The sequence below is a fragment of the Anas platyrhynchos genome, chromosome 1 (assembly GCF_047663525.1).
Source record: "Anas platyrhynchos isolate ZD024472 breed Pekin duck chromosome 1, IASCAAS_PekinDuck_T2T, whole genome shotgun sequence".
NCBI lineage: Eukaryota > Metazoa > Chordata > Aves > Anseriformes > Anatidae > Anas > Anas platyrhynchos.
Genome location: NC_092587.1, coordinates 119362263 through 119386774, shown reverse-complemented (window position 1 = coordinate 119386774; position 24512 = coordinate 119362263). Strand labels below are relative to the sequence as shown.

At 40.9% G+C, this 24512-nt stretch overlaps 1 protein-coding gene across 20 annotated transcripts in view; it reads left to right on the top strand.

Moving 5' to 3' along the window:
- The window catches only part of DMD (dystrophin), a 1236775-nt gene that overhangs the window by 1156216 nt on the left and 56047 nt on the right, over positions 1-24512 (top strand). For all 20 annotated transcript variants that reach the window (XM_072027522.1, XM_072027514.1, XM_038175527.2 and 17 more), the window contains 4 exons: positions 10240-10314; positions 15498-15699; positions 18793-18878; positions 21504-21661. In XM_072027522.1, the coding sequence (XP_071883623.1) occupies positions 10240-10314; positions 15498-15699; positions 18793-18878; positions 21504-21661 (521 nt within the window). The remainder of the gene's footprint in view (positions 1-10239; positions 10315-15497; positions 15700-18792; positions 18879-21503; positions 21662-24512) is intronic.

Here is a 24512-nt window from a genome sequence, read left to right as displayed (position 1 = left end):
GTAATGTTAGTTTTATTCTTCACATATCCTCTTCACACACCTACAAATTGCCACAGTACATTTCGCTGAAATAGATGAATTCCAAGTTTCAAACTTACTGTCCTCAGCTTTCTGTCTGAGAGGGTTTGGGTATTTGTAAAAATGAAGCTAAATTACGTGGGGGTGTTATTTGGTACCAATAAAAGAATGTAGGAATGTGCTGTGTACATTACTGTACCCGATGAGGTTCTCAGTCCAAGAACTGTGTCCAGTAGGGACCGTGTCAGAGAAGGCAGAAACAAATTGCAGGAAAAAATTGTAAAATACCCTTCCCTTTTTATGCTCATTTGCTGAAACAGCATTATTTATAAAAATACTATTAATAAACACAAAATGTTCCATTTTTAATTTAGTATTGTGAACTGGAAATTTTTACCTGGCTGGTCTTTCAATAGAAGCTTAGCAGATTGAAGTGCTTGCTCTGGACTGTGTTTCTTTATTATTTAAACAACATAGCAATTTTATCAGTTTTAATGAAGCATCTATTGCTGACTCAAGTTGGGCAATTTTCACTCTTCATTTAAAGTTATGGGTACTTAAAGTTACATAACGAGCCGTCAATATTAAATGACATAATTGTTGTTTAATGGTCACATCGAAGTGGCAATAGGTAATTGCAGCAACGACCTTAGCTGTATCATTTAATTTATCCACCAGATGTTGATACAGCTTGCTTAGCTATGTAAATGAAGAACATAGTGAAAAAACAAGTGGTGAAATGGAGAGGTAGTAAAAATCAGTGACATGTGAGTCTCAGGGGTTTGGCTGCCGAGAGTCACCCCCAGTTTGTGTAACACCGTTATGAACCACTCCCCTGTTGTTCCAACTTCCCTCTGAAAGTCTTCAAAGTACCCAGAACTGCTCTGGCAGCTTTTCTTTCCAAGAGCAGTTGCCCTGCAGCAGATCTGCTTTTTTACACTGTTCTTTTACAGCCCCCTTACAAATTTTCTCATCCTTCATGATGGCTCCAGGGCATCACTGAAATGAGAATTTGCATTATTTTGTTGTCCTAAAAAATTCAAGGACCTCTGAGACCAGGAGAGCAGGAATCAAAGTAGTTTAGGACTGCTTACTTTTTTTTTTTTTTTCAGTTTGTCTTCTGAGTGTGAGCATTTAATTGCAGACAGCTTAGCTCAGAGTGACAGCGTTTTGCCTTAAAGCTGATAATGTCTCTAACCTTAGCAGTGGTGGTCCAGTAGGACTTCGTCTGTCGTGCTGTACTGTTAGTGTCCCCCTCCTCCAGTCTTCCCATGGGATGATGAGATGAGTTTCCTGAGACTTTGTAAACAATAACTGCAATAGCAGGATGCAGTCAGGAGGCATCTGTTTCTCTCTGCTAATTTCCCAAGGTAGGACAAGAGGGTTAAAAAAACCCACCCACATCCTTGCAGACTCCAGTGCACTGCAGCTGGTGACAGCTTTCCATTTAATTTGGGGTGTGGGGGTGGCGGTTCTCCATGGCATGTATGGAAGAAATGTCTCAGCTGCTTAACACAAGGTGAGAAAATGCTGAGAGGCAGCGCGAAGCCTCCACCAGTTTCGGCAGCAGCCGCTGTGGTGATGTTGTGGCTGGCTGCCCCATACAGCAATGGGAGCTTCTAACTCTGAATGACCGAGGAAGATAAATGTCATTGCCCTTTTTGGTTTGCGTTTCAATGTGTCCTTCTGAAATGCTGCCTGAAGAGGTTAAACTCTTGGCCCCTCCATGCCATAAATTCTACATTTCTATTACAAAACTATTACACTATCTGTTGCTTCTGTTGCTTTTCTGAGATTTTATCCCTTTTCAACTAATTGATTTCCATGCTTGTATTAATAAGACATGTGCCTGTCTTACACATCATCTGATTTCTACTGAAATCCAAGGAGATGATACGTGCAAGCTTTTTTTTTTTTTTAAAAAAAAATGTTGCTTATCCACTGATGTCATTGTCAAGGTAACTATAATTGGCGTAATAAAATTTTTCATTTGGGAAAATAGGATTGCTTGGGTTCTAACACCCTTGGATAGTCATCGGACATGGAGTATGTCGTCTTTCTAAAGGGTATGGCCGCATCCTGTGCAAATGTACACCTAACAGTCAGTACACGTAGCTATGGCAGAGAAGCCTTAATTTGCTGATGAGCTACCAGTGGTAGGGACCGTTGTGTTTCAAGGACCTTGCGTCCCTTGGAAACTAAACCATAGGTCTATTAGCACTGAAGGAGGAAATTAGAGAGAGGGCAAAGTAATGTTCTGCTGTAAAACAGCTAGCCATATGGAAATGTTTTGCTCAAGAACATTACCCTCTTGGTTTGCAAATGGAGATCATTCCTTAATAGTTTTGAAGTTGTTTGCTATTTATTTATTGTAGGATTTTTTGTTAAGACTGATCTCAGCTAGCACATAGGTTGTTGCTGACCTGACTGTAAACTCTGACTATGGCCTGGCCCCATAATGGGGTATAACCTAGGTGTGCCTGGGTGTTACACTCTTGGACTTCGAGACTGAAGAAAAGCCATGCCATACTGAAACTAAATTCCCAAGGGCCTCGTCAGTTGATCAGGTTATCGGTATGCTGGCACATGCTGTGGTGTTCATCCACTTCTTGGTCTAAATGCAGTCATTAGCACTTTGGTGCCCTGAGTACCTCCCACTTATTAATTAATTTGCAGAGACATTCTTGGCTGTTCTACTTGATAGAGTGGTTATAATACAACACCCCGTATCTCTTTGTGGACAGTGGTTAAGCTACATGTCTACATGTTTAATATCACTGTTTACCATTATTTATCCTCAAAGCAATGTAGATGATAGCATTAATTATTGTTATAATGAAAGAGTCAATGGCTAGGACTCAGCTAATATTAAGCAATGTTTCTTGATTAATTTCTTTCCTTTATGCATTTGTCTCATTTGCATTTTTAAATTACAGTTCCTACAGAGGTGATATATGGCACTGTAGGGCATCATTAGAAGATTTATATAAGCGTTTGGGGCAGCAGGAATGTATCCAACGCTCTTATCTACTGGTCAGGGAATCACAGCTACATTGAATTGGTGTGAGATGAAACTTTTTGAAAAGTCAGCGTGCTATTAGTTTGATGAAACATGTGAAGGCTTAGTGGCTGGTGGTGGAATTATGGTTTGTTCAGGATTGTACAGTAAACAGTTTTAACCTCTGTTAGGTAGGCATTATCAGAGACAACAGTGACATGTAATTCCCCAAATAGCTTATCCTCTGCTAGCACTATATTTATGAACAGCTATTTGAAGAAGTCATACTATGGTAGTGTAATGCTCTCAGGTTTTGAGATATATTGATGTAGGTTCGTATCTTTTTGCTTGCAAATAAGTGAGAGTTTAAAAACAAAAAAGCCAAACAAAACAAAAATGGGGGGGGGGGGGAACACAAAAAATGTAAATCTCATTAAATGAAGATGAGGGTTTGATGAGGCTGGCCAGATGAGGATTTGACCTGATGAGGTCTAGTTGTTAACTTGACAAATTTTGCTCTTGTGATGATAGTTATCACCTGAAGCATACAAGCTGCTCGTTTCAGTTTGATGGGATCCAGGCAGTGGAAAAAATAGTGTCCATAAAATCATGTGAAATGACTGTGTTTTGTCCTTGTCAATTAAAAAGTGATTAGAATAATATTCACAATACTATAAACAAGTGACCTTTCTAAACTAAAAGACAATGTGGTTTCCAGGTAGAAAGGAATTCTAAAATGCCTTCTGATTACATCGTGTGTGTGTGAGACACATTTTATCAACTACCTTTGGGAGGAGAGAGTCTGGCCAGTCCCAGAGCTTTTAAATGCTCAGCCAGATGAGCCTGTGTTAGAGGACAGGGCATTGTCAAATGAAACATCCCAGTCATTCAGCACTAACAGCAGCTGGAGCAGCTGTGCAGTGAATATTCTTTTAAAGAACGGCCATGGAAAGCAGTTCAGTTATAACACATTACCTAAAACCAATCGTCTGGGTCATAGATGCATGCTGCTGAAGAAACAAATACACCTCCACACTGGACACTACTTCTCTTGTTAAAAATGGTCTTTTTTTTTTAACTTATTGCCCTTTTTTTTTTTTTATTTATTGCTTTTAGCCATAGAAGTCACCTTATTTCATGCAATAAAGGGTCAAGAATACGAGGATCTGGTTTTGCTATTAAAACAATTATGATATTGCAATGTATAATATAGAATTTAGCATGGAATAATAATTAAAAAAAATGTCTACAACATCTAATTTGTTGATACGGTGTCAGTAGTCAGTGGGACACTCCAGCAGGTGGTTCAAATTTTTGATGCAAATCATGGATCACTTCTCAAATGAGTGATTTTTACCTGGTTAGCCACTGTCATAAGGACCTGCTAGATGTAATTACTGCTGTTTCTACAATACCGTAGAAAGGCAGCATTGAAAAATGTGTTTATGTCTTAGCTCTTTTGAGGAAAAGCATAGCCCTTACATTCTGAGATTACTCACAACATGCAGAATTATGCAGGAGAGGTTAATTAGATGGGATTAATTGGCTTTAATTGTCTGATTGTCTTTCAGCAATAGTTCTGATTTAAGTTCTTCCTATCAAAAGACTGGAGTCCTTTTCATTAAAGCTGCATGTGTAAGGAGCATTAGTTTTTGTTGAATAATTTGTAGGCACCTGATGGACACAGAGGAGATCAGTCTTCTAGATAACCTTCTCCTCACCACATTAGTTGCTGTGAAGGAGCGTGTCGTGTCTGTAATGAAAAGAAGAAAGCTGCAAAAGGAGATTTCCGAATTTCCAAGGCTCATTTATACCTTAGCATTTCAAAATCTTTCACAGTGACGGTGAGAGAGAGGAGTGTGGTAGAAGCTGAGAAAGATCATGGAGAGATCTTCCTGCTGTGTTGGTGGGCATTGCTTATTGCTGCTAAGGTATCAGCGCCTGCCCTTTTCTTACAGGTCTTTTGTAGTATAATCCTCAAACTTCTCCCCTGGAAGCATTTCTACTCCTTGAACAGAGAACTGAGTGGCGTGAGAACTACTCTTTCCTCCTGGGTGTACTACTCATGTCACCAAATACAGCGCTGCCACGTTTTTCTCAGTCTGTTCATTTCCAAGGGCAGGTGGTCTTTTCCAATACAGAACATAATTAGATTATGCTCTTGAGCATCTACATTTTCCGATCAAAGCGTGGAAGTTACCTTCTGAGCAGTGAGGAGTAGGGCTGGGGTTGGAGTATCACCAAAACAACCCAAAAGTCTCATACACTCCAAGGACTTTTCAGACCTCTTATCACCTCATTTGGATGAGGGGCTGTGCACTCCTTCTAGGAGTGGGAAGAAAGGCTGGAGAAGTGCATGCTTGGTGTACTTCGTTTTCTCCTACCTTCTTAGAGGTGGCAAATGCACTGTGGAATCAACGATCAGTGGGTCCTGAGTTTTTAGTGGTCTATTTGGGAGTGAAGAAAGTAACAGATAATTTCCCTTGGGAGCCAGGAAGGGAAAAAAAAAAAAAAAAAAGAGGAAAGGATGAGCTAGTAGTGTTTTTATAAACTGTTGGAAGTTTGTTGCTGCTTGTGCCACATTCCTTCCTCCTCCACATATTCCCAGCAGTAATGTCTGGCTTGCAGCCAAGCAGTGCCTTATGCTGCCTTACTCCAGTTTTCCTCCATTGCTGTTACCACAGTGACGTTACCACTAACGTTAGCAAGCAGAGTTACCAAGCCTCGTTACCTGACAGTCTTATGTTGTACAGCTCACTTAAATGGAGTCATACACCAGCAAGGGGAGCATTTGAGGCCCAGTTAGAAGAGAGCTGGGCTTCCCCTTGCTGTTCTGTGGAGCAGTGCATTCTTCTCAGCAGTAGCTTAGGGGTAGGAAAGTCACCACCAGCAGATTACTAGGAGCATGGTTAAAATGACTCAAAACTCCATTCATCCTGGTCTTGAACACATCCAGGGAAGGTATATCTACAGCTTTGCTGGGCACCCTGTTCCTGCGCCTCAGCACTCTCAGAGTAAATTCTTCCGTATATCTCATCTAAATCTCCCCTCTTGTAGTTTAAAACCATTCCCCCTTGTCCTATCACTCCACTCCCTGGCAAAGAGTCCTTCCCCAGCTTTCCTGTAGGCTCCCCTTAGGTACTGGAAGGCTGCTATAAGGTATCCCCAGGGCCTTCTCTTCTTCAGGCTGAACAACCCCAACTCCATCAGCCTGTCTTCATAGGAGAGGGGCTCCCGCACCTTGGTACTCTTCGTGGCCCTCCTCTGGACCTGTTCTATAACAGGCCCACATCCTTGTGCTGGGGGCCCCAGAGCTGAACACACTGCTCTAGGTGGGGTCTCACAAGAGCAGAGGGAGATAATCACTTCCCCTGACCTGCTGGCCACACTGCTTTTGATGTGGCCCAGTATAGGGTTGGCTTTCTGGGCTGCAAGTGGACATTGATGGCTCATGTCGAGCTTCTTGTCAATCCTCAGGTCCTTCTTGTCAGGGCTGCTCTCAGTCCATTCTTTGCCCAGCCTCTGTGCTTTGTTGTCCCAGCCCAGATGCAGGACCTTGCACTTGGCGTTGTTAAACTTCATGAGGTTCATCCTTAGATGCTGGCCTCTCCTCTCAGGGGGATTCATACCAATGTGTGCAAATATCTGAAGGGATGGTACAAAGAAGAGGGAGCCAGGCTCTTTTCAGTGGTGCCCAATGCCAGGGCAAGAGGCAGCAGGCACAGAGGCAGCCTCCTGGGCTCCAGATTGAGCAGCAGGCAGCACTTCTGTGCTCTGTGGGTGAGGAGCGCTGGCACAGGCTGCCCAGAGAGCTGTGGGGTCTCCTCCTTGGAGATCTTCAAAAGCTGCCTGGGCATGGCCCTGGGCAGCCTGCGCTGGGTGGTACCTCCAGAGCTCCTTGCCAGCCTCAGCCATTCTACAATTCTGTGGGCATTTGCTGTGTTGCCCTCTCCATGGAACGGTCTTCCCTCATTGTAGTCCAAGTCAGAATTTAAATTCCTGTCGTGTAGTTATAAAATGCTCTTACACTTGTCTTTCAGGAGCCATAAAACCTCTTATTATTGTCTTTTTCTTTTTTTTTTTGTGTGTGTGTGTGATTTAAAATAGTTAGAATGTGATACTTTTGCTGAAATGGAAGAAGAGGCAGATGAAAGGTACAGACACAACCTGGCTGAAAGTGAGGTCAGGAAAGGCATCTAAAGGAGTCCCAAATATAAAATAAAATGAAAGTACTAAAATCTGAGGCAAAGATGTGACATGGAATGACAGTGACATAGCAAATGACTGCCGTCACCTGATCAGCTAGCCATCCATTAGGAGTGTGGTGGTGGTAGCATAAGGAGGACGGGAGGTGGGCAGTTGACAAAAACAAGGCCTTGGGCTAGAGCTGATAAAAGGTGGGAGCAGAGGCATGCTATGGCTGTCCAGCCTCAGCATATAGAGCAAAGAGCTAACGTTGCTCCTGCTTTCCCAAAACCTAAGGTGAGGGCTCTGAAATTAGCTCTCAACATTGCTTGTTGGTCATTTACAGCAGGTGCTTCGTGACAGAAGGGTTGATAAGAAATTCAGCATGTTACACGTACAGGAAAATAGATGTAAAACAGCGCTTTGATGATTAAGTGTTTTCATGATTTGTACTTTCTGCCCTGATTAAGGCCTGAAATATGTGTACATATTTACTAATGCTTCTTTAAAATGTAAATAATAAATAGAGAAGCTTTTTCAGAATATGCAGTTGAAATTCAGGGAAAACTTCTTCGTGTTCTGAAATGCTAACCATAACCTAGTGTATATAAGCCTCGAATCCAATTAATTTTGACCGATCTTATGTTTAACAAGTAAAATTGCTACTACTTGGGATATTTTTTGTTTGTTTGTTTTCCAGAATGCAAGTGTAGCCTTACAACAAGGTACAAAATGTAACTGAAGTCACGGTGTGTTTGCAAGGGACTGCTTTATTAATTTCTCCTGAAGACAAATTAAGTTGCTTTATTTAAATTGCGCACTCTATTCCACACCACATTAATGCTTGTGGACCTGTCAGGATAATTGTGAGAGAGCGAGCTGGCAGGAACAATGCCCAAGAGAACTGCCCATTAAAAAGGTGTATGGGGCTGTGCAAAGCAAAAGAAATTATATACAAAGCTGAAAGTTTCCCTTCTGCTGTAAGACGTGTTTTAGAAACACTTCACATCTTTATTAAGGTATTCAAAACTACTGAATTATCAGACCTCAAATTACTCATTCAGAACAGCTTAATTAAAATTTATGTAATTGAGGCTATATTCCCTCTGCTACCTATACCCATACAGCATTGTAAATGATGCCTGGATAGTTATACCTAAGCTGCCACATCACGAACACCTTTACAGTACCTCAGTGCATCCTCCTGCAAGGAACCATTCTGTATTTGCCCTGTTTTCAGTAATAGTCTGTCTCTCCAGTCTGGGAGGCAGCTTATTGATTGGGCTAAATGGACCTCTGCTGGGAGCCAATATCATGTGTTTTTTTTTTTCTCGTTCTTTTTGTATTTACAGAGGTATTAACATTTTCCAAATGCCATCCCATCCTTAACCCCTTAGGCTTGGCAGGTTTCACTGTTAGTATAAAACTAAATGCATCCAGCAACATTGCTGGGCATAGGAGCCAGCAGAGCCTGTGCTGGTGTGAGCAAAGCTGCAGCACTGTGAAGTGCCAGCACACAGCCCAGAGCAAGGAGGTGCCGGGGGGTAGCAGTGCCCCGTGGGTATGTGTGGGACTGGGGTGGCAAGGAGGCTGCCCCGGCTGCAGACTGATTCCCTCAGCATCCCTGTGAGGGGGTGGTAGTGCCCTTTGGGAAATGGCATCGGCTCATTTAGTTGCCCCCAGAAGAGCAGCCAGCCCCTTGTCTCTTTGCCGAAGTTAGCAGCTTGCCCCTGTGCACAGTTTAGGTGTGTGTCAGCCTGCTCCCATAAACGTTTAGAAGCCCTTTGCCAGGATGTCGCGCTTGCTTCTGCGCCTTGGGTTTGCTTCTGAGTAACACAAGCAGTGGTGTACCTGCAGTGTGGTGCTGGTGTGCCAGCCTGGCTGTAAATGAGCTGGCTGATACACCTGCAGGAGCTCAGCCACAGTAGCTTTGACCTCACGCCCAGTAAATCTGTCTATTCTTCTGGTAAATAAATGGGTTTGCCCACGGCTGCTCGCAGCAAAGCCAGGGTCAGGATCAGAGCAAGCACATCATCTGCAGTCTGGTTTCGCACAGGCAGGCAGAACACAAAGGTGCAAATCCAGTTTCCTGGTCGTACAAAGTCCAAGACAAGTTTTGCTTGAAACCCCTCCTTTGTTTCTATTTCTGTCCACAGCCTGCTTCTCAAACTGCCGAGCAGGGCCGTGTCCTGCAGGGGAGGTAGCCACAAGGCAGTGCTGAGCTATGCTCGCGCAGCCCTGACCGAGCCTCCCCCGTGCCGAGTGGGTTGGTTATCTGCTCAGTGTGCTGCTGGATGGGGATGTGGCTGCCTTTTCTCTGCACTGTCCTGACAACCCATGGCTAAACTGTTCCCTCTACACTGGGGACTCCTGCAAGTGATCTGGTTTGGTGACCCGCAGGAGAAGGCCGCAGTGAAACCGGCCCTAGGCTGCTCCTGTTCCTTGCCCTTCTCCCATGGCCTCTGGGCTCCCCGCAGTTTCCAAGGTGCTCTGGAGGCTCGGCTGGCTCCCTGCCGGCACCCTGCACCTTGCAGAGCACGCTGCTGTCTGCTCAGGTGGGGGAGCACAAAAGAGGCATTATTTTTTAGAGTCTCAGCAGTAGCTGAGAGTTGCCTGCGTTGCCCAGGAGCTCTGTGCATCTGGCTGCTGGCAAGCAACCTGGCTGGGCACCTCAGGCAGGGAGGGAGGAGATCCAAATCCTTATCTCCCTTGCAGTGCCAACCCTGTGAAAGGCTGTGGTGTTTTCAGACAACGCTGCTGCAGTGGGTGGTGGTGTCCTTTCAAGTGCTCTTAAGTTCAGAACCTTTGAAAGAAAGGAAGTAACACTTTAGGACTTGCTGGTTTTCTTTTGAATGATTGATTGCCAAGGTTTGAGTGCTTTTGCTCAGTGAAGTATGGTTTCTAACACACCATTTTTCCCTCTGTCCTTTGAACCACCGATCGCAATGTTTGAGTTCAACTGAACATCCTCATCATGAGTCTGGTTATGTCTAAGGTGTAAAGCTAATCGTTTTTTTTCTGGTGTTTTTCCCCCACAGCGGACCTGAACAACGTCAGGTTCTCGGCATACAGAACTGCCATGAAGCTCCGCAGGCTGCAGAAAGCCCTCTGCTGTAAGTACTTGCCCCGGTCGTGTGGGCTGCCAGGAAGATTTTATTATCAAGCCATGAGCTGATTTGCAGCTTCAGAAGTAGAAAAACACCCCCTCCACCCCCAAAATGCGGCTGGGTGCATGGAAACCTCTCATCTGAGGGACCTCCTGCTGCCACTGCTTTGCACCTTCCTGACAAGGCAGAAGTGCTGGGCAGCCTGCAGGTCCCTTGGTTAGGAGACAAAACAGCGGATCAGGAACAAAATGAACATTCCCTGCATATTTCTCATCTTTGGCCAGCTCTTTTCTCTATGTGCATTACTGAAGCTACATCCAATGCCAGCCACAGTTTTGCAGCTCAACAACATGCAAGCAGGATTGCCCTGTATTAAGAACAGGGAAAGCTCAGATGACAAACTGTGCCAGAGCTGGAATAGCTGATAGTTTGTTAGGTTGACTCCTGAACCCTGGGGGTTGCTGCGTTTAAATGAGATCATCACAGTAAGCATTTAGCTTCATTTCACCCCAGCTTTTGGCTATGTTCAAAAGTCTCTAGTCACTCCTACAGTAGCGATGCGCATGGTCTGACATGGCAGTTCTCACAGCTGGTGTATGGTTTGCTGCCTGTCACTTCACTTACATCTCCGCTTAAGCTTGTTGTAACCTGATAGCTAAATCATTTGCTCATCATTTTCTTAGTAGGCCAATAAGTTACCAAAGCAAACAGTTTATTAAGCGGTACAATTTGGAGGGTTATTAAAATATTTTAATGTTTGGTATTCGGTGTTTAATTACAGGGTTAAATTTCTGACACAGTTGCAGTGTCTCAACTGTTAATTTATCTCAAGTTTAGATTTGTGCTCACATGCTTTCTGGAACTGTGTCAAACCTCAGTTTTTTTGAGCACGTTTACTTTTAGGCTTATAAGGATGGGTGAATTCCACTAATGAACAGACTTAATCTCTGGATTTATAAAAAATAAAATAAAAAAATAAACACTAGGTGAAAATTCTTGTAACACAATGAAAAAGTTCAGCATGGATGTAGTAACAAAGATGGAATTTTGACAGCTGATGATCAGAAATACAAACATGTTTTTGTGACAATCATTATGAAAAGGCAATATAAAGAAACTTGAATGATACACAGTGAAAAGTATTTGTAATCCACGCAGCACTGAAGTAATGAACTAAAACTTGTGTAAGTGGCAAGCTTCTGTGGTTGAAAGTACAAAACTTTGCATCCTGTTTTATCTGTAATTAGCTTGATTCTGCCACTGAATAATTCTCCACTCATCATGGGCTTTCCAGTGGGGAATTGTAATTATGCACTGAAGTCTGTTCATCTTTCAAGGTCATACTTAGGTAGATTTTCTGAGAATGGATGTTTTCAGAAACATGCAGTGGCGCTTACACTGAATACTTTAGCGCATTCTTCACACTTGTATCTAAGGAGAAGTATTTAAGGAATTTGGTTAACAGTCTTTGTTCTTGCAAATATTTTTGCTTGGAGACACCATCCTTGTGTTTGTATATTCTGTGATTTAAGTGTCACTTGTGAACTCAGTTTAATTAGATAAAAAAACTATTTACAAAATTCTTTTTCTGCAATTTGGCACTGGTAGAAATAGAGCAGTGTTGTGATTCAGGGATCCTACATGTAGCCCCAAATCCCTGAATTTTTCCTGCAGTAGGTGCTGCTTTCAGCTCTCAATTTTTATTTCGGATTTAAAATTGCAGGAGTTTAAAAGCTGTATGTATATGTATTCTTTTCTGCAAACTGTGTAAAAAGCAGAACAATGTTACCTTCTGAGGAGTGTTTTCAGATTCTGAAGATGGGAACACAATAGAAGTCCCTAGATGTGGAAGTGCAGCCTATCTCAGTGGCAAGAATAGAAACACTTAAACATGAACTATACTTAGATTTTTGTTGAAAAATAACTTCTCGGTTTGTAACTCAACCCAATGAACATTAGGATGCTAGGACTTTAAACCTGAAGGATAATAATAGGAAATGGTAATCCTTAACAAATAAACGTTTGTGTATTGTGTAACGTTAGGAGAATCTAGTGTGTAGCTCTATTGTCCCAGCCTGTGAAATTATTGTAGGCATGCCAGGTGTAACTATTAAACCGTTTTTTTTAAATGTGTGATTTCCTTTGATAATCACATCAAAGCATGTTGACTTTCTGGCTTTGCTACTTTTAAAAGATCTGATCTTTAAGTGCAAACCACATCTGAACAGATGTGAAGTCAATAAAATGTGATGTGTTCCCAAACCTTTCTTGGAGATGCCGCAAAAGAAAATATTCAAGAACTTCCTTTATCTATCTATCTATCTATCTATCTATATATATATATATGCAGGCTAGATTAAATATATATATTTTTTTAACATATCAGCCAACTCTGTAAGGTTACAGAGGAGATGATTTTGCATCCTGGGAACACCATTAACACTTTTTATCACCAACCATATGTTGAATTTTGCCCAAGTTCGTTATATGACCTCCACAGCAAACATTCTGCCTGTTAACTTGTCTCTCCTGGCCTTCAGCTGGTTAGTCGTTCAAGGTCCTTTTTCATGCTTTTCTTGTATTCTGTCCACAGGTTGGCCTAGTTATAGGCATTATTAAACTTACTCTCTTACCTTAGAGGACAAGTAAATTTTTATATACATAACTTGGATTTCAAAATAAGCTAGGGGCTATAGTTCACACAAATTCTGTAGTCCATTTCAGAATTTTAAATAGAAAAGAACAGAAGAGTGACAACCTGAGAAACATGCAAAGCATAAAGTGGTATGGTTTATTGTAATTAAAGCCTTGCAAATCACGGAATGTCCATGAATATGCAACTCTTCAATATGTGTTTGGACTTGCCTTTTGAAAGGCTGTCATTCATGGGACTGGCATATTTGCTTTCAGGAAAGAAATACACAATTCCTAATTCTGGAGAAGCCCCCAACATGTTACTTTAAATGCAGTTGGGAAGAACCACGATGAACTTAACCCTGGTGAAGGCCAGAACAAATCTTCCCATGAAAAGAAGTCCCCTAAAGCACAGCTTGGTGGCAAACACTTCTTGCTCGTTTTAAGATGGACGTGCATCATTACCTTCAAGATAGGACAGGCGTCTGATGAAGAGCAGGGTGAAGGGCTTTTCAGAAGTTGCTGCTTATTAGCAGGAAAAGCTTTCACAAAATGGAATGACCCATGTTTAGCAGTTGCTGCATTTATAATTAAGCTGCCACCCAGGTGCCTGAGGGGTTCATTTAATTACCATTGATTCATCGTCTCAAAGGAACTGAGAGTTCAGCCTAAAGCTCTGCATTAAAGGTGTTGTGAAAGCATTGCTATATTTCCAATTTGGCTAATAAATTACTATAAGAAGACTAACTTGCTATGACTCTTAGCAATGGGTCTGATAAATATGCTTTTGCAGAATTGTAACACTGACCTTAGAATAGCTACGTTTTATATGCTAGTAAGTTAAACGTAATGTTGCAAAATATTTTCCTTTAGTAAATATCCACATGATAATATGAAAAAGTAAATTTCTAATAAAGCCCAGTGCAAAACAAACCAGCCCAAGTTCTTGGTGTAATACTAGGGATCGAATTCCAGGCTTTCTTCCTTCTCTCTGGCACTGGGTACGTGAGGCTCACAGGATGAAATTTTCAGAAGTGCTTAAGGGATTTAGTAGCAGAAGTCCCCACTGATTGCCAGTGAAGTTTATACTCCTGAAATTCTTTCGGCAGTTACAAAATCCCAGCATACTGTCAGTGCAGCATTATCATGCAGCCCTGTGTGCAGTTGGAATATTTTTCATCAAAGGGTCAGTTTCATCCTTGGTTGTATTCTGGGATACTTAAGTGTAAATTTGGCAAATGTGCCCCTAAACCAGATGAAATTCTAAAAAAAAAAAAAAAAAAAAAAATCTTGTATGGGTTGTTTTTTTTTTTTTTTTTTTGACATTACCAAGAGGTGTTGCTTACCAGCACTCAATAAAACATATTTTTATTCCAATGACAGAAAAACTGGTCTTGCACTTGGGTCAGTTTATTTCCCAGTTCTGTAACAAATTTCCTGAATGGTTTCAGGCAGTTCACTTTAGCCCAAAAATCCACAACCCCAAGTCATGCTGAATTATGCTGCACTTTGTAACTAACCATGGTATAAGAGGGCTTAACAGCATCTAAACTTTCATCTCGCCTTTACTCAGCCCCTGGAAATTCCATGCAAGGATTTACAAAGAGTTATATGCAGCAGGAAGATCTCATGCCCCAGATAGTCTGATATTTCTGATTTCTTTTGTTTTTGATTCCTGTTTTGCATTTTACGCCATCATCTCATAACTCTCTGATTTGGTGTCCCCCAAAGTGTGATACTGCTGTTGATGCTATTTTTCAGAAAGTAAGAATAATTTTAAGAGCTGATGGGAAATTCTGTTTTGCTATGGGCATACAAATTTCAAAATACAGTTGACTAACATTTGAATGAAAATCAAGATTTTAAATGTCTGTGGCAGAAACCTCTGTTGTATGTTGATTGATAAGTTTTAAATGTGTCTCCCTGTGTAATGTCATAAAGGTACTTCTAAATGTAAATGCTCATCAGAATTAAAATACAAATTCCATTAGAGTAAGTACTGGAACAGGTCTGGAATCTTATTTTCCATGTTCTCGCCAGAGAAAAAGTAGCAGAGAAGTTAACCCTGGTTCAGCTGTGATTCATTTGTATATTCCTTGTGGAATTTGGTTCAGTGAAGGTTGTTTGACTTCTGTATAAAATGAGTGGCACGTCCCATGAAAGCTGATGACAAGTACCATGTTTAGAGCACATCCAGTGAATGCAGTAGTCAAATATTAGCCTATCCGTAGGAACATAGAACATGGAATATGGAGTTTTTACTTACACAGTGATTTATGTAATATTTCTGTACAATCCAATAGCACAGTAGGTACTTTACAGCTAAAAATGAGTTTTCATTTTATAAACGTTGCTATTTAAGACCACAGCTGAATAAACAGTGCACATGTAGGACTCTTGGAACCAGTCTTGCACCTGACTTTCAGAGGATATTAAATGTGTTTTGGCCAGGCATGTAAGCCAAGCAAACTTATGTACCTAAATTTATCTTTTGGGTACAGGTAGCACAACTGCTGTTTCTCTGCAATCTTTATTGCATTGGTTTGTTTTAACAGTGGATCTCCTGAGTCTGTCTGCTGCATGTGATGCCTTGGACCAGCACAACCTCAAGCAAAATGACCAGCCGATGGATATTCTTCAGATCATTAACTGCTTGACCACTATTTATGATCGACTGGAACAGGAGCACAACAACTTGGTCAATGTTCCTCTCTGCGTGGACATGTGCCTCAACTGGCTGCTGAATGTCTATGACACGTATGTATGGGTGCTATAAACATCGCACACTGAAAAGCTTCCGAAGCACCACAAGGGGAAGGGGGAAAGGGTAATGAGCTGGCTGCCTCGTTGTAAAATGAATGGCTTGAAGCTGGAAAAACAGCAGTTGGAGTGAAAGTTTAAGAAACCTAATGATTTAATGGCTGCATTTAGTTGAATCGATACAGCCCTTGGTTAGGCATGCAAAACTAGATTTATTAAGCTAAGCAATGAGAGAGCTGGAAAAGAGAACACACTGCTGTGTTCAGAGCAGTTCCAGGACTGCACCTCCTCTGTTGTTCAATGCTTTGCCTGGCTTTTAAAATTTCTTCAGATAAAGAAATTCAAGAGCAACACATGAACGCCATCATATAGACTCTTGCATGTCTGTATTTTTGTGTGCTAAACCTTTACAGAGCTGTTCATTTTCTACAGCTTTCAACCTGTAATCCTTGCTCAAAGCTGGAAGAGACTCATCTATACTCTGATGTGTTTACAACCCTTTACAGTCAGGAGATCTGAGAAATGCTTCATCTAAAATTTAATTTGGAAAAGGGTACCTATAACTATAAATACAAGAGAGTAAATTTACCAAAATAAAATTATAACAGTGTTCCATTCAACAAGTTAGTGATGTTGCTCAGAACACACAGATATATTCCAAAGCACATTTTGTAAGTCAGTTTTAGACTAAGCCATGATTTTTGTATTTGGTGAATTTAGTGAAAAAAGATGTCAGTGGAAGTCTTTATTTGTTGTTTTTTTTTGTGTTCTTATCAGCTACCTTCAGCCGGACATGCTCATTACTGTGGCAGTATAAACATTCATGTGTAGAAATGGAAAGACATGAAACAATTACTGTGTTGCCACTGACATTTTGAACTGTACGGTAGTGCCATAACATCATTCTTCCATCCACTTTGTCACAGCACTGAAGCTTCAGTGATCACCTGCACACAAAAAAGTACAGATGTGTATACAGTCTCTTCCTGCAACATCATGTCTGATAAGACAGTTGCTTGTAACATCATCTGCAGCAGCTGTACAATCCTGTGAAGTGGATTACCCACATTACATTATATTTTTGTATAGTGTACTGGTAGGAGGGAATGGGGCTGTGTTCATTTAACTGCCAGGGTTTTTTTCTTTAATCTGCTTTGGCTTTCACTGAACTCTGATCCAGTTTTGAATTATCATCTAATACGAGTAACGTATATGTGAAGTTGGTGAAAAACAAAAAAGACACACTAGAGATATTAATCCAGATCAGCCAGGCTAGTGGCAGAGAGGGAAATAAAAGTAATTCCCCAGGCTGCTCCTAAGCTGGACCATCCAGTTTAGATTTGCTGTGTCCAGTCTAGCTTTTGTTACGTAGCACTCTGCTGAAAGTACAGCATTAGAAATTATAATTGGCTGCCTCGAGGCAATTCCCTAGGTATGCTAGGGAATTGTATATTGCAGGACTCGATGAAACACAGAGTTGTTTTATGTGTGAGGAAAGCTCCTAGCTGTTTTGCTGAAATTCAAGTTTGAATTATGCTGGTAGAGAGGTGACCTTGGGGTTACAAGTGTTTAGTTTTCATTGTAAACTTAATAGGAAGAGATCAACTGAAGTGCATAGTGGTACTGGAGACGTTTAATTCAATGTACTGAATCTTTACTTTTCTTATAATTGAAAACTGTCATTTGTAAAGATACTAATCAAATTCACAGTCAATGACTGATCTAATTATGGGCACAGCTCTGCAAATCCAGCACGTTTCAGATTTGTTTTAATTGATCAGTCACTCATGCTCATTTGCAGTAGCATGCTAAATTACTGATTTGACTTGGGAGGAGAGTAGAGTGAACTGAACAACTCATGGTTCGTGCAGGTTCCAATTTAATATGCCTTGCAGGGAAATAATCATTCTGCATTCTTCTCCTGTATAATTTGCATGAGCCTGGTATTCATCAGCGGGAGTTTCTCAGGACACAGATGATAATTAATTTGGAAAAGGTTTGAGGGAGAGGACTAAAAGGAGCGGAGAGGGGAAAGCATAGGTAAGCAACAAATGCTTGTTCGTGGTGAAAAACACAAGATTTTTATTTATTTTTTTTAAAAAGGCTGCAAATTCTCACTTGTGCCTTGTCCACAAGTTTCTGCCTGCACCTTTTATAGGTGTTGCAGGGAAGATACATAGGTAAAGGAGCACTGTTGACTCTTATGATGCCTTTGTAGGACTAAAAAGAAAATATGCATGTTGGCTGAACCCTACAGCTTAGTGCATGAGTACGGTGCACCTGTACATGACTTACCATATTTTCAGTGGTGGTCTTTTACTGGTGGCAAGTCAAAGCTGTTGATAAGGCTGTGCTTCCAAAAGTCCTGTTTAGATGTTAACTTACTATGTTGTGTATGTCTCATTTGCAATAGATGTTACGTGTTTGTAATGCTTTGTGAAATAAAGTCTTAGGGGAAGCCAGCAGCAGGGAGCAAATTGAACTAAGCCAGGTACCTGAGAGAAGATCTGAAGGTTTGTCACTGTGCTGCTGGCAGCACAGAGGATGATGTTGTTACCACAGACACATTAAAAAGCAGAAGCGATAGCATAGGCATGTCACAAAGTGGTGTGAAGGTGAGCGTGAAGGAAGACTGAGTCAAGGCAGTGCAAGAACTGACGTGGAGGAGGACCAAGGCTGTCAGCTTGCTCAGGTTTGAGTGATAGGAGAAGGAGCTCAGAAACAACACCATTACAATAATGACTCAACTGTACAACCTGCCTTCGTTCTCCTTGGTTTTAGGCAAGCTTAATCAGTCACCTGAACATCTTGCTAGTGCCTTTGACGCTATTTCTGGTGTTATTTCTGCATGAGACTGTTCCTAGTTGAATTGGTACAACTGCACAATTCAGTTTAACTATGCCTGTGGAACCACAACCATATTTTACGTTCAGTTTACCGTGTATGTAATAGCAGGCTAGTGTATGCTATGCAAAATGGTTCTTTTTGTGACTTTAAAATAAAACTGCAGAACTATGTTAAACTTTGTAATAGTCAACCAGTTATTATATGAATGGATTGTATTATCAGCTGATGTTTCTTTTCTATTAGGGGTCGAACAGGAAGGATCCGTGTTTTATCTTTCAAAACTGGTGTTGTATCCCTTTGTAAAGCACACCTGGAAGACAAGTATAGATGTAAGTCAATGCAGTTCTTTTTTTTTTCTTTCTTTTTTTAGGTAATTTGTGTTTATATTATGTTTTCATTACCCTTATTTGTTCTATGTATTTAGCACAGTGGTCACCAAACTTTCTGATCATGCAAAAAAAATTTAATCAGTAAAAAAATCTTTGAACGTGCACCCCTAATATATCCATATTTATTTATATATATGCACTAGTGTGCTATATGTATATTATGTACAGTATGGACAAAAATAGAAGTTAAAAAGGGATGAGACAAAGATGAAATAAATACTATTTTCATTTCTTTATATATAATTTATTAACTGTTCAAAAATATATTTTACTGCATACCAATGGATTTGCACATCCACTGGGGTATATACACCTCACTTTGAAGACCACTGGTCTAGCACACCTTTATATACAAAAAATGTGCGTGCAGACACCTGGTTGGAAGAATTCACATGCTGAGATTTAACATTTCCTTATAGAACACTTTTGCTGTACCACAGCAGACAAAATGTATAGACAATAAGATGAAAAAGCAGCACTGATCCACAAGACATCATGCATTACACTATTTTGAAATATATTACCTTTTCAAAATATTTTCCACAATGTGATCAGAGTCTCACTGGTTAAATATAGTTGCTATCTGTAAGTAAAAATTAGTCATGCAGTTATTTTGCATATTTTAATGGGTCATATCCTAAAATACTTGAAAAAAATCCACTTGAAGTTTTAGTTTCAACTGACTAATGAATCAGTTCATTAGTGAGGCTAAGATCCAGAAAAGGTCTGCTGATAAGGGTATTTCTCAAGAGTAACTTTCTGGTTAAATTAAATGACATCAGTCTTACATACATGCATTGAAAGAAAGCCACCACCATTAGAGTTTGAACCAATGCTGTAGCAATTCTTCATTAATGGTTATTTCATTATTCTTCTAATCCAAGTTTAAGAAAGCTAATAAGAAAACATACAGTTCCAACAATGGATTCTGTTATATGAATTATACGTCTGTGTATAATTGGATCAGATTTTAGGGCAATTGCTATAAATGTCACAGTTTAGTTCTTCAGATGTTTCTTTTGGGTTTTGTGAAAAATTATTCAGAAAATCTTTTTAAGAAAATTAATACAGATTTTTTTAAAAATGATATTCCATTGAGAATTATCAGAGTTATAAAGAAAAACATTTTTTAATATATTATAGGCTCCTGTACTCTGTGTATGCATGGTAATGCATAACCCCCTTTTAAGGCTGCAGAACGCAGTGTTTTACGGATAGGTGTTTCACTGATTGAACGCTGAATAGCTTTTGAGAGAGGAACAAATTGTCTCTGTGAGGCTGTGGTCATGCTGAAGTCATAGTGCCGTTGCTGTTAGTATTGCTGTAAGTGCGTGATGAGTCGTACCTCTTAAAGGTTTTCTGATATTTGTGCAGCAGAGCAGTGTTGGTTCTCATAGAGCAGAATTCTTCAGGCTTGCAGAGGTGATGGAAAAGAAATTTTCTCAAAGTTATGTATCATAAAACTAGTCTTGGTAAAAGTGAAACTTGTGTAATTAAAATGTAATCCTTTCTCTATCCATTCCTTTATTCCTCTGGAAAAAGACAGGTGTCAAAGCTGCTCTAGGAAAGTTACCTCGAAAAGCACTGAATCACCTTTATAATTGTATCCCTGTTGTCAGGTGAAATACTAAAGCTCCATAAAAGGGATTTTTTTTATAGTGGCTGACCTTCCTTTCTTCCTTCTTTCCTTTCTTCGTTCCTTTCTTCCTTCCTTCTCTTTTTCTCTCTTTCTTTCTCTCTTTGAAAAATAAGCAGAATTTATTCAGGTCATGTATTGTCAACAGGGATATTATCAAATAAATATTTCAGTTAATGCTAACCTGATTTTCCTTATTACAAACTCTAAAACCTCCTCATTGTATACATAGTATAGCTAATTCCCACTAAATTAAATTGGACTCACAGAAGGATAATAATTCTGTCCTGTAAGGATCCTTTTCTAGAATGATGCAGTAATAGAACAAGACTTAAAGTGACATTTCACTTCAAAAATGAAAATTTAATATGATATTAACATTCCCAGTGGATGACAGATTCTGTCGTACTGTGATATTTTTCTTTCATTTTAGAAATACACCTGGATTAAAAGATTATGGTATATCAAAGTTAGGAGCTCTTGTTTTCCAGATCAATTCATCTGAAAGAGAACTGGGTTCCGAATTGTAAACTTATTGCTTAGAGCTGAAGAAGTGTTGTATGTTGTATGAGATTATTTTACTGTTAAACAGTAGTTTTGAGGCATTACCATTGCTGTGGATCAAAGATCCTGATGTTCAGTTGACTGTATTTCAGAATTACAGCTGCTATCATCAGTAATGGCATAGGCACTGTGTTAGAATGTCCTTTCTTCATGGGTACAAATAAATAATCCTATTAAAAATCAACATTTACTAACAGAAGCAGTGTTTGTAGGAAGAGAAGCAGACAAACTGCAGATACATTTACGTTCATGTCCGTCAAGGCCATTTACCCCACTTGTAAGCCTTTGAAATTAAGCAGTTTTCCTCCGTACTTGCTGTGTCCCCATTATGATGCTTCAGCCACGGTGCCCTTTTGTTTCCCCAGACCTATTCAAGCAAGTGGCGAGCTCCACCGGCTTCTGCGACCAGCGCCGACTGGGGCTCCTGCTGCATGACTCCATCCAGATCCCGCGGCAGCTGGGGGAGGTCGCCTCTTTCGGAGGCAGCAACATTGAGCCGAGTGTCAGAAGCTGCTTCCAGTTTGTAAGTTCATCTTCACTCGCTGTTCATTTTCTGATAAGTCTCCTTTCCAGCTAGCCTTTCTATTTTGGGATGAGACTGAGAATCTGGAGGAAGGGCTAGGGTAGCAAAGATTGTTTAGTGGTATTCACTAGTGTATTTCTTTGACAAGATATATATGAATTACACTGCTTCTTCTTAGGTGCCATCTTCACTGGGATTGTGGCAGTGACTGAAGAAGCCTAGATTATTGCAGAATCACAGAATGGCTTGGGTTGGAAGGGACCTTAAAGAGCATGTAGTTCAAATCCTCCTGATATGAGCAGGGACATCTTGCCCTAGACCAGGTTGCTCAAAGCTCCATGCAGCCTGGCCTTGCACAGGGTTGTCAAAGCTTATGTCATCTGGACAGCAAGTAGTTGGCACCAGGACCCATGTAGTAACTGAATCCTGCAAGCAGTGGAAGTCTGTGTTGTGGAAGTTCCTGCTTTTACAATTTTCTACTGCCGTGTAGTTGAACAGCAATGGTTAAACTCATTTTTGTGTGTATACATTCCAATGGCAGCCAGGTGCTCAGCAGAGGGATGCAGAAAGATGACTGACTAAAGTGCTTACTAGGGGTGAGGAGCACTTGATGAGCTCCTTTCGTTGTTTGAATGGGTAATGCTATTTTTCTTTCAACAGTACTAAAATAATTTCTGCCCTATCTTTTGAGGAATACACAGCCAACTCCAGGCTCTTTTTCACACTTGTAAATTATTTAATCTGAGGAGGAAGAGAATTAAGGGAATTATTCATCTTTCTGCTAACCAACAGCAAAATGCAAAAGATTAAGACAGCTGCCTAATGAAAAGGTAGAGGATGGGAGGTAATGTATCGTCTGTGGTAACTCTTAATGCATTTTCTACATCACAATAGAAGAAACTCATGTTCAATCCCTTAAATATCTTGTTTTTGTTTGTTTGTGATTTTTTTCTCCTGTTGGTTGGATGGGAGCAAGGGGAATTGTTTCTTCTTTCTTTACCTGCTGCTCAAGTTTCATGAGGTAGTAGTTTCAGTTCTGTAGTAAGGAAAGACAGCAAGTATTTTTCAGTGAATATTAATGCTTGGAAGTAGTTTTTGTATGCGCAGCGACTTTAAAGATCAAATTCTGAAATGAACAGAAACTTCTAGTTGCAGTGGGATGTTTGCTTTCAGAATTTTTTTAACTTATTTTGTCAGATCGATTCTGTAAGATTCATATTTTTTAATTTCCATCATTTGTGTCTTGACCTTTGATAATTCTAGTCTGTATTTGAGGTCATTTCCAAATTAATGGTTTATTCGGCCATATTCAGGGTGGATAAGCCATGCTGATAAACTATGCATGGTAACTTTTGTAGCTAGGTGTTAGACCCTGCTATGGCTTTCAAGGCTTTTGAAGGAGTTCTACATGGGGGTTCAGGTAAGACTAACATAAAATAATGCCACAGCAAATCCGTCGTGAGAATCTACATGTCAAAAGCTGGTTTGTGCAAATGACTTTACAAGGAAATCACCAGGTTCTATAATTTTACAGAATGAATAGCAAACACACTTAAAAAATGGTGTTGAGAAACTGATGAGGAGAATGAACCAACCTTTTTTATAAAATAGGAGGAAGACTTGGAATAAATCATTATTTGAACAAAATGAGCTAGCAAAATTTTCTTACTACAAATGAAGAAATGCCAACAGGCATCCCAGTTGCCAGCATTTCTAGAAGCACAGCTGGGCACAACCTTTCACCTGGTCATAAATCAGACAGATGGAAAACCTGAGGTTTTAATCTCTTACCTCCAGTAAGAAACAGTGTTAGGAGGAATTGTGTCCTCTGTTTTCCCTGCAGGTGAAGCCTCCATTTTAGCTTAACTGGGAGTCTGTTTTCTGACCTGGCTTGCAGCAGCAAAGACATTTTTCTAGTAAATCTTGAAATGGGGAGGGAGGCTCAAGCAAGGAAAGAAAGTATAAGAAGGGAGTGATTTCTAGGGAGAGGAGCAGAAACCCAAACATGGGAAGAAGGAACCAAGGAGTGGAAAAAAAAGGGCCTGGGTTGAAGGACCCCACCCAAAGGGAGAGATAGTATGAATAATTGTGGAAATAACAGTGATGAAAGCAACTGAAAGGCAGGGTAGGATGAGACATGAAAGAAAGCAACAAGGAATGGAGACAGAGAGAAGTAAGACATTTGGAGGAGGAGGGGAGTGCGGAGAGATGCTTTTGGCGTAGGAGGTGCTGCGAGGCGGCGGTGCCTGGGGAAAGGAGCCCCTGACGGGGAGCAATGTTGGCGCTTGGCAGCTGAGGGGGACTGCACGGGGTGCCCAGCAGGGACAGGCATCTCAGCCTGCAGAGGCGTGCGCCGCCCCTCCTGGCTTCCTCCCTCATCCTTTCTTCTCCTGATACCATCTCAGCTTCCTGCACTGGGAAGGGAGAATGAGCACAGTGAAGGTGCAGGCATCATTTTCTTTCAGGGCCTTCCCTCTCCGTGTTTCCTCACCCGAGCCTGGGCTGGTTTCAGCTGCGCTCCTCTGAGGCACTTGGCTCTGGGTGCCATGTGCATGGCCCCACGGCCCTCCCTCACGCAGCCCCATACCATCTCCTCCATTTGCTCCAGGGAATTAATTCAGTTTTAAAAAATAGCGCCGGGATTCACAGGTTGCATTACTCTGTCAAAATTAAATTAAGACTTTTCACGCCCATGGTGAGGAATGTCTTTTTTTTTTTCTTTATAAGACTTTTATTTTGTTGTTCTGGTGATGATAAGCCAGCCATAAATTGCAGTAGTGTCGGCGTCTGCAGGAAACGCATGCTTCAGAAATCCCTCTGCCAGCCCCTTGGGTTTGGTGCCCTCGCCATG